At 45.8% G+C, this 9,989-nt stretch overlaps 1 protein-coding gene across 1 annotated transcript in view; it reads right to left on the bottom strand.

Annotated features, from left to right (window-relative positions):
* Positions 1 to 3,300: 3,300 nt before the first annotated feature.
* The window catches only part of man2a2 (mannosidase, alpha, class 2A, member 2), a 73,911-nt gene continuing 67,222 nt past the window's right edge, over positions 3,301 to 9,989 (bottom strand). The window contains 4 exon segments of the mRNA XM_084334632.1: positions 3,301 to 3,507; positions 3,510 to 3,536; positions 3,539 to 3,560; positions 9,388 to 9,501. Coding sequence (XP_084190758.1) covers positions 3,410 to 3,507; positions 3,510 to 3,536; positions 3,539 to 3,560; positions 9,388 to 9,501 — 261 coding nt within the window. The 3' untranslated portion in view covers positions 3,301 to 3,409.

Here is a 9,989-nt window from a genome sequence, read left to right as displayed (position 1 = left end):
CTGTAGAGCAGATTACTGAACTAACAGAAGATATGACTCTGTAGAGCAGATTACTGAACTGTGACAGAAGATATGACTCTGTAGAGCAGATTACTGAACTGTGACAGAAGATATGACTCTGTAGAGCAGATTACTGGATGAAAAGGTGAAGGACACAGTGGGGCGGTATAAGACAGGAGTGCTGACGTGTGGTCAGGATAACAAATATATATATATAAATAAATATATATCAGTCAGGATAACAAATATATAATATATATAAGTCAGGATAACAAATATATAAATATATATAAGTCAGGATAACATATATATATAATAAATATATATCAGTCAGAATAACAAATATATTAATATATATCAGTCAGGATAACAAATATATAAATATATATAAGTCAGGATAACACATATATATATAATAAATATATATAAGTCAGAATAACAAATATATTAATATATATCAGTCAGGATAACAAATATATAAATATATATATCAGGATAACAAATATATATATAAATATGTCAGGATAACAAATATATATATATAAATAATATATATCAGTCAAGATAACAAATATGTATATAAATATATATCAGTCAGGATAATAAATAATATATATTCTATCAGTCAGGATGAGATGTCAAGTGCCAATAGTGTGAACACACATGATAATACCTTCCACACCGCTGTCCGTCAAGGCAGATATGGATCATAAAGGCAGCCCGCCCGCCTCCAGTCTAAGTAACACCGAGGAGATGAGATCAAAGGACGCACCACAGTTGATCAAAACGCTCTGGTCGTTGCCACCGAGTCGAGGGGGATCCCCAACCTGCAGCGCGTTCCCAAGTTAAACTTCCTGTAGGGCTGAACGATCGGGGGGGAAAGATTGGGATTCTTTCGACCGATATTGCGCGATATGATTGACGATATTAGAGGGAATGATGGTTTTTCATCGTTATTCTCAATTTCATTGAAAGATTTAGAAATTATCATGGCGTGATGTTCTCCTCTGGGATCAGTACCGAGCGGAGACGTTCTCTTAAGCCTTCTCTTAAAGATCTCCACGCACTTCCACTCTCGACACATATTGCACCCGCTGCGATGTGGATATTGCACGGGACCATATCGCAATTGGTCAGATTTGGAATAATTGTTCAGCCCTAGTGTCAATAAAAGGGATTCCCCTCCAGGTACGACACTGAAAGAGGGGATTCCCCTCCAGGTACGACACTGAAAGAGGGGATTCCCCTCCAGGTACGACACTGAAAGAGGGGATTCCCTCCAGGTACGACACTGAAAGAGGGGATTCCCCTCAGGTACGACACTGAAAGAGGGGATTCCCCTCCAGGTACGACACTGAAAGAGGGGATTCCCCTCCAGGTACGACACTGAAAGAGGGGATTCCCCTCCAGGTACGACACTGAAAGAGGGGATTCCCCTCCAGGTACGACACTGAAAGAGGGGATTCCCCTCCAGGTACGACACTGAAAGAGGGGTGCAACAATATAACCCAATGCTCTCCCCCCCGCCTGACCCATAATGCTTAGCAATACTACGAGCCATCCCTGATAGTGCGATGACCTCTTCACTACCCCCATCTCTCACACACACACACACACACACACACACACACACTACACCCCCCCACTGCTCTGCCATACCATTTCCTCACAGAAATATCAACATACTATAATATACCAATATTGCCATATTGTTAAATATGAGGTATAATCTTTGTCAAACTATTCTACTGCATACAGTATAGTACATAAAACCATACTCTGGGCCAACGGCGTACTAATAAAGCATAAGCACCACAGGAATGGCTTCAGGAGCGTTTAGCGGGGGGGGGGGGGGGGGGGGCTCGGCGAGCATCCCTGTCGACGGGGAAACTATCCTTTGTAGTAAGAAAAGCGTGTCCTATTTCACCGTCGACAGGAGCTGTGCTGAAATTATCTGTGTAAATAAAAAACAACAAAAAAAACATTTATTTTCCATTGTAGCGATTGTGAAACAAAAATTGTCATAGTTAAGCCCCCCCCCCCCGTCTAAATTTACCAGACGACCGCTGCGGTAGCAAAAAAAATCCCTCCGCTTATTTTTTATTCTCTTAGCGTCCCGTCGGTGAGACGTTCTGTTCCATAGCAGCGGAGGCTTCCTTCAGTGAAGCCCGAGTTCCTAATCGCACAGTGACTGTAGAGAACAACTGCAGCTTCAGACCCGCCGCTCGGACTGAACGGCTGGGGAAGAGACAGACACACAGACACACAGACAGACACACAGACACACAGACACACAGACACACACACACACAGACACACTGTAGCAGAGCAGGTGACACACAGTGACGTGTCCAGCCTTCAGTCCATCTACACAGTCAGTCACCGTTAGATATATAAATGTACAAAAACAAAGAGGTGTGACTAGCTCTACTGAAGAGGAGGTCCTTCATCGAGATCGAGAGAGAGAGAGAGAGAGAGAGAGAGAGAGAGAGAGAGAGAGAGAGAAAAAAAAGTTAAGAAATAAAGCTTTGAAAACATTGCACTCTGATGCGGCATAAATCCCGGGTCTCCGCTTCCTTGGGCGATATTTACATTCAGTAGTTTTGTCCAGATGGAACTGGGGGGGGGGGGGGGGGGGGGGGGGGGAGTAAACGCGTTTAAATAAAAGGTTCTCGTAAAAACCAGAACATAATGGGTTCGTCTTTCTCCACGACTATTGCGCTGAAAAAAATCACAACGCCAACTAATGAGCGGACGAGTTGTTGCTGTGGAGACCAGGAGACAGCTGTGGAGACCAGGAGACAGCTGTGGAGACCAGGAGACAGCTGTGGACCAGGAGACAGCTGTGGAGGACCAGGAGACAGCTGTGGACCAGGAGACAGCTGTGGAGACCAGGAGACAGCTGTGGACCAGGAGACAGCTGTGGACCAGGAGACAGCTGTGGAGACCAGGAACAGCTGTGGACCAGGAGACAGCTGTGGACAGGAGACAGCTGTGGACCAGGAGACAGCTGTGGAGACCAGGAGACAGCTGTGGACCAGGAGACAGCTGTGGACCAGGAGACAGCTGTGGACCAGGAGACAGCTGTGGACCAGGACCAGGAGCAGCCAGGGCTCGGCCTCTCAGGGCCCCTCAAACAGCTGCTCTCCGGACTGGCTGCGCGCGGCTCTGTCTGCGGTGGAACCCGCTTTGTCCAGGCTCTGTGTGGTGCTTTAAAAAAACAAACACCGCACGCACACAGAGACACACGAGAGCCACCTCCTCCTCGACACAAGACCGGCCCGCGCTCGCTGATGTTCCGATCCGTCCGGTCCGAGCGGGACCAGAGGGATGGAGGCGGGTCTCTGGTGGGTGTTCGGGGGATGGGGGGATGGGGGGGTGGGGGGAGGGGGGGCCCTGTGTGTGTGTCTTAGCGCAGCTTGAGTTTGAAGGCGGAGATCTCCATGGGGTCCAGGCTGAGCGTGGAGTCGTTGGCCAGCGGGCTCCCAGCATGCATCAGGGTCAGAGCACGGGCTGGAGCAGCTGCAGGTCAATCCCCTGAAGAGACCCGACACGGAGAGCTGGGAGGGAGAGGGGGGGGGGGGGAGGGGGGGAGGGGAGAGGGAGGGGCGAGAGAGAAGGAGGGAGGAGAGAGAGGGAGGGAGGGGAGAGAGAGAGGGGAGAGGGGGGGAGGGGGAGAGGGAGGGAGGGAGAGGGAGAGAGAAGGGGCGAGAGGGAGAGGAAGGGAGGAGAGAGAGGGATGGAGGGAGAGAGAGAGGGAGGGAGGGGAGAGAGAGGGAGGGAGGGGAGAGGGAGGGAGGGGGAGAGAGAGGGAGGGAGGGGAGAGAGAGAGGGAGAGGGAGGAGAGAGGGAGGGGAGAGAGGGTGGGAGGGAGGGGGGAGAGGGGAGAGAGGGAGGGGAGAGATGGAGGGGAGAGAGAGGGGGAGGGAGAGAGGAAGGGGATAGGGAGAGAGATGGAGGGGGAGAGAGATGGAGGGGGAGAGGAGAGGGAGGGGAGAGAGAGGGAGGGAGGGAGAGAGAGATGGAGGGGGGAGATGGAGGGGGGGGAGGGAGAGAGAGAGAGAGAGAGAGAGAGAGAGAGAGAGAGAGAGAGAGAGAGAGAGAGAGACGAGAGAGAGAGAGAGAGAGAGAGAGAGAGAGAGAGGGAGGGAGGGAGGGGAGAGAGAGGAGGGAGGGGGAGAGAGAGTGAAAGCAGAGAGATAAGACTTCCACGGTGCAACAAGGATATTAAGAGCGGGAAAAGTAGAGACAGGGAACAATTGATTTCCAGTCGGGTCACACAGTGAGAGCGCCACATAAATCCTCCGCACTGCTTCAGGAGGAAGACTTAGCGCCGGTGTGTAACATACTGCTGCTGAGACGTTTATGGCTCCGTTCCACCATCTTGCAAGTGTGTGTGTGTGTGCGTGACCTTGCTTTCTTACAGTGCAGGGGAGCAGAGCGTCCCCACAAGGCATGACTGGAAGACATTTACTTCCTCCTTGGGAGGACATTGGCTGGACCCCACATGGCGAAAGGAGCTATTTTTTACGGTTAAGGTTAGGGAACGGATGCACGTCTGTGGAATGTGCCCGCGTCAGGGACGGGCACAGGACTTTAGAGGGGCAGGTGCCAAAGCCTGAAAAGGGCACTGGTCCTGCGAAGCGATGGTGCGCAAAGCACGTGAGGCCAATTTCCTTTTTGGGTGGGGGCCGGGGGCCCCTTTTTATGCTTTTTGGGGGGTTTTGGTGATCAAATATAGAATATTGAACTATAATAATCAGTGCAGGAGCTCACTTATCCTTGAAAGATACTTTTATCACTGACTTAAAAGGCCTTAAATGTTCAGTGGGGAGGGAATAAGTGCTTACCCTACAGACTCCCTACAGAAGTGCTGTATATTATGTATTGTTTAACACATTGTCTGCCAGGCATTGTGCCCATCCTTATGCCCAGTCTGCCAGCGCTGTAACCCTATGGAGATGTTTACCTTCTTTGCAGGGCTATAACTTTTTAAATATTATAGCTATATCGACATTACTATGGCCCATTCAACATCGTTCCGGATGTGGGAATGTTATATTTTTTCATTCATACATTGTCGTGTTAGTACCCTCGTGAATATAAGTATGTTTTTAAGGTTTTCTGCAGTAATTCCTAAAACGCGAGTTATAGGCCCTGACGCATGATAGATTATCGATTGCCGTTTCTTTCCTATACACGCTATATTAAAAAATTCAAATGCATATGATCGGTATACATTATGCTTCATCATGCGTGAAGGAAAGGGGGGTCGTTTATAATTCCTTGATAGTCAGTAACGGCTTTATTTAGTATGGGTTGATATGTTGATCAGATGGATTGCCGTGAAATGAATAAACAATCGGGCTGAAAATAACGTTATATTCCTCTTACCGTTCGCCGATGAGACTGGAGGAAAAATATTCCAATTATTTGACATCGATCTGCTAGATCCATTTCCCGTTTGTATGACGCAATAAACGCCGAAATCATATTGATTATTGCGTTTCGAAAGCGATCCCATGCACTCAAGTGTGTATCTGGACCCACGTTACAAGATATTACTGCCGGAGGAATTTCCTCGATGCACCGAGCGCCACTTCCGGTTTGGCTTGGAGTGTAACTCGCCCGACATCCACCAGGCGGCGGTATTGAGGCGTTGCAATATCAGACAGGGTCCAGCTGCAGTCCCGGAGGGAGGCTGGATGAATTATGAATGCCATGGCGAAAAAATTTAATATTGATCCCAAAAACGAGTTAACTCGTTTCTGGCGCACAACGCATGGCGGGCAATAACGAGTACCGGTATACTTGTTTTTTTTTGTTTTTTTTAAACTTTGACCAGTCAGCTGGTTCTTTTCGCGTTTATCGCTTTTTTTCTGGTCAAGTATGACCGACAGAAACAGGTTGAATGGGGGTATAGATGGGGGGGAAAGACACTGAGAAAATACGGCTAGTCCGGGAGTCGAACTCGCTACCCCAGATCCGTGACGCGCACGGTTGTCCCCGACGCCGAAATAGCGTTCGAGGTACGCGGTGAGCTACTGGAGCTCCCCTGGTATACTCGTTTTTGGCGTCCAATGTGTTAATATGCATTTAATTTTTTGTAAGTATATAAAAAAAAAAATTGGCATAAAAAGGGCCCTTTTTTATGAGGCACTATTTATGAATCGTTTTCAAATAAACGCTAGATTATCGATAGTATATGTGTACTTATGCACGATATAGAAGCGGGCTGAAAAATCGTTTATCCATTTCCTGATCAGCACACACACACACACGGCCCACGTTGATATATAGGTGAAAAAAGCTCTGATTATCCCAAGACTGGTCAAATAGATTCCTTACCTCAGATCAGATGTTCTCCAAAAAGATTATTCCAATTCCTGATCGCCATTCCAAATATCGATCGCGTTTATTGATCCAACGCTGGGTACTGTAAACATACATTCTCCACTGTTCTGCGGCTCGGCAATGACTTCGATCGTCTAGGGTTACTTGTCTGACAAGTAAAATGTGGCAGCAGGATTTTTTTTTCTCCATGCTTTTCATTCAATCCAATCCAAAGGGGTGCAGTACCATCCGGAGAGACGATAGGGGGCGGTATTTTCCCAATGGAGCTCAGACAGAGTCCCAGTGGTAACGTAAGGCTAGATTTATGAAATATAAATGGAAATTGCTAATAAAAAAAAAAGATCAAAAACGAGATCTCTCGTCTCGTTGGCACTGAACGGTTGGCCTGAACTAACGGGAAATCGCGTCGTTGGCACTCAAAGTGTTAAAGTTAGTTAAAAAATGTTGTATTGTTTTTTTTGGTTAAATCCAAAGGAAAAAATATAAAATCAGAGAAATCCGAAAACAGGAAGATTAAAAACCGAGAAATCCGAAAACAGGAAAATTCATATCCGAAAACAGGAAAAGATTAGCTCTGCTCTGATAAACTAACTCTTTGGTCAGAGTGTCCAGTGTGCACTCTGAGCCCTCCGAATTTCCGAACAACTTGAGTGCGCTCACTCTGACACTGGTTGTAAATAGTTATGAGTGTTGTTTGTGCCTCCCTGTATTGTAAATAGTTCATATGTGTAGGGTGACCAAACGTCCCGATTTGCGCGGGACAGTCCCGATATTTAGCCATCTGTCCCGCATGCCGCAACAGAAGAAAAATGTCCCGCATTTCAATAAGTGTCCCGTATTTCAATAAACTATTTAAATATGAATCATTATTGTTTTTGTCCTCTCATTAATCCCCAACCATGCACTAATGCACCGCAAATACTGTACGTTACATAGCCTAGTCTAACCAGCGCGAGCGCATGTGTTACGAATAGGCCTACCAGTGCCATTCTATTTCATCGCATCTGATGCGTCTAATCACGGGACGGCCAAACTCTTCCCACTCGCCGTGCGCGACGCAATCCACAGCCAGATCACGAGCAGGCTTCGTCAAAATGGTCTGGGCTTAGCCCGCATATCTGCATATGCGGTGGATAATGCTAGGGCCTAACAAAAATAATAGTTGGTTTCAGGTTGGTTGTCAGTTTGGCCATGGGTAGGTAGGGATTATTTTTTTTTTTTTCTTTTTATTCTTTCCCACGGCGACTATGGATAGGGAATTTCTTTATTTAATTAACCCTTTCACTGCCACACGACAGAAGGTTAGCCCTTTACTATCACACAACCGACGGCGATGCTCCATCATTAGCATCATTAGCTCCGCATCCGCGGAGCTAATGATGCTAATGATGGAGCATCGCCGTCGGTTGTGTGATAGTAAAGGGCTAACCTTCTGTATTGTCACAGTGAAAGGGTTAACAGGCTGTCGTGTGGCAGTGAAAGGGTTAAAATGTTCACAACAACATGGATGCATGTACTCTGCCAGCATGTTTAATATCCATAATACTAAATGTTTGACTAAGATTTCTATGAAACTTTATTCTTTAAAAAAAAAAAAAAAAAAAAAAAAATGATTTTTTTTTTTTAATATATAATTTTTTTTTTTTAAACTCATAAAATATATTGGGTCGCACCTAAATCGGCAGGGTCGGTCGGCAACCTGAAACCAACCATTATTTTTGTTAGGCCTAGTGTTAACTATGCAAATCTGTGTACAAAAAGCTTCACGACGACCACGACAGCATTGTGAAGGCAAACCGTCTTGCCCACATCATTCACAACTGCGCGCATCATGAAGGCGACACTGTCGGTAACTGAAGAGTGAGATCCAAGTCAAAACGAATTTCTACCTGTAGGTGCACTATGGTGCTCTCCATTTCTTATAGTTACAGCCATTTAAGCCTACTGTTCCCCATAGGCAATTTTTTAAATAGTTGTTTCCTATTGTTCACTGCCGTTTTAATTTGTTTATGTATGTATTTCACTTATGCAGGATAACACTCTTTGTAGGCCTACTCATGCTACTCATGTTATTATATTCATTCTGTATATACCTGTGATATATTTACATTTAACATGTTAATTAAAGTAAAAAAAAAAATCAAATGTATATATGATAAAAAAAAGAATAAGTATTAAAAGTATTATCATTTTAATAATTGTAAAATGTTGTCAGATTATCATTGAATGAAACATTTAAACTTTGTAGTATGTTCTGGACATGTTTAGAATCAAGGAAGCCAGTGTAGACAATGTATGCACTTCAGTATCACATTACAAGAGAGATCACATGTTATGTCCCTTTCACTGCCACACCACAGCCGATTAACCCTTTCACTGTGACAATACAGAAGGTTAGCCCTTTACTATCACACAACCGACGGTGATGCTCCATCATTAGCATCATTAGCTCCGCGGATATAGCATAGGACTCAGGAACCTCTTCACAGCATGTTGGATTGCATGGTATGGTCTTCTATATAATTATGAGTATAATAAGCAATTGAGATGCAACAATATTGTGTTTTTAATACATTAAATGTTTATATTTTGATCAAAATTATGAACACATTATGTAAACATGATTCTTGCATACGTATTCATTACTGTCCCGCAATTTCAACAAATGTCCCGCAAAATCGTCATGCTGTCCTACATTTGGAATGGATCATACGGATTTGGTCACCCTACATAATGTGTGTCGTCACTACTGTGTGTATAATTGTAAATAAGTTAATTTATGTGTTGTAAATAAATATTGTTAATATTTATTTACCTCATTTATGTGCAATCGTTTCATTTCAGCTCTGTGTAGAGAAACGCACCGATACTAACAACCGCCTTACTGCGCGCGCGTCTATGACGACACCGTTGACACCACGTATCCGTGACACGCGCGCCCCGCGACAGCACTAGTCGTTTTGGGCCCCCCCCCCCCCCCCCTGAAAAAGATCCTAGGGGAAACACTGAAGGACCATCTCCTGTTAAACTGACCTGTCCCTGGGTGGTGGTGCAGTTGAAGCCGGGGTTCTGAGTCTCCAGGCCACAGTCCAGGCCTTTCCGGTGGAGGATGAGAGCCGTGTACGGAGAGGGGGCGTGGGGGTCCTGCTACTCACACACACACACACACACACACACACACACACACACACACACAACAAACAATCAAATCAATAACACATATAATCCCTCCAGTCAAAATACACAATGTATACCCGTTCGGAACATCTGCGCGGCGTTCGATTTATGCTACCAGCTGGAGGAGTGGATCTCTCGTCGGATCAATCTGTACGCATCTCGATTTGTTGTCGGGGGGGGGGGGGGGGGGGGGTAGGGGGGGGCTGTTCCATTCAGGGAAGATGTGTTCGAGCGGGTCGATGATTCAACTAGACCCCGCTTTTATTGAAGGCTAAGTCGATGCCACACATTGCAAGATTTTAGATTATTTATCTAATAGTACTTAGCACATGCCACGGTACCGTCGCAGGGTATATAGCAGCCGGTCTCACGTGCCATGATAATAATAATAATAATAGTAATATAAGGCCGCTGACGGTAGGCAGAGAAACAAAGAGAAACAAAGGAACACATAAGTC

This window comes from Notolepis coatsorum, assembly GCF_963971535.1.
Source record: "Notolepis coatsorum genome assembly, chromosome: 18".
NCBI lineage: Eukaryota > Metazoa > Chordata > Actinopteri > Aulopiformes > Paralepididae > Notolepis > Notolepis coatsorum.
Note: the sequence above shows the minus strand (reverse complement) of the source record. Positions and strands in the feature narration are given on the sequence as shown.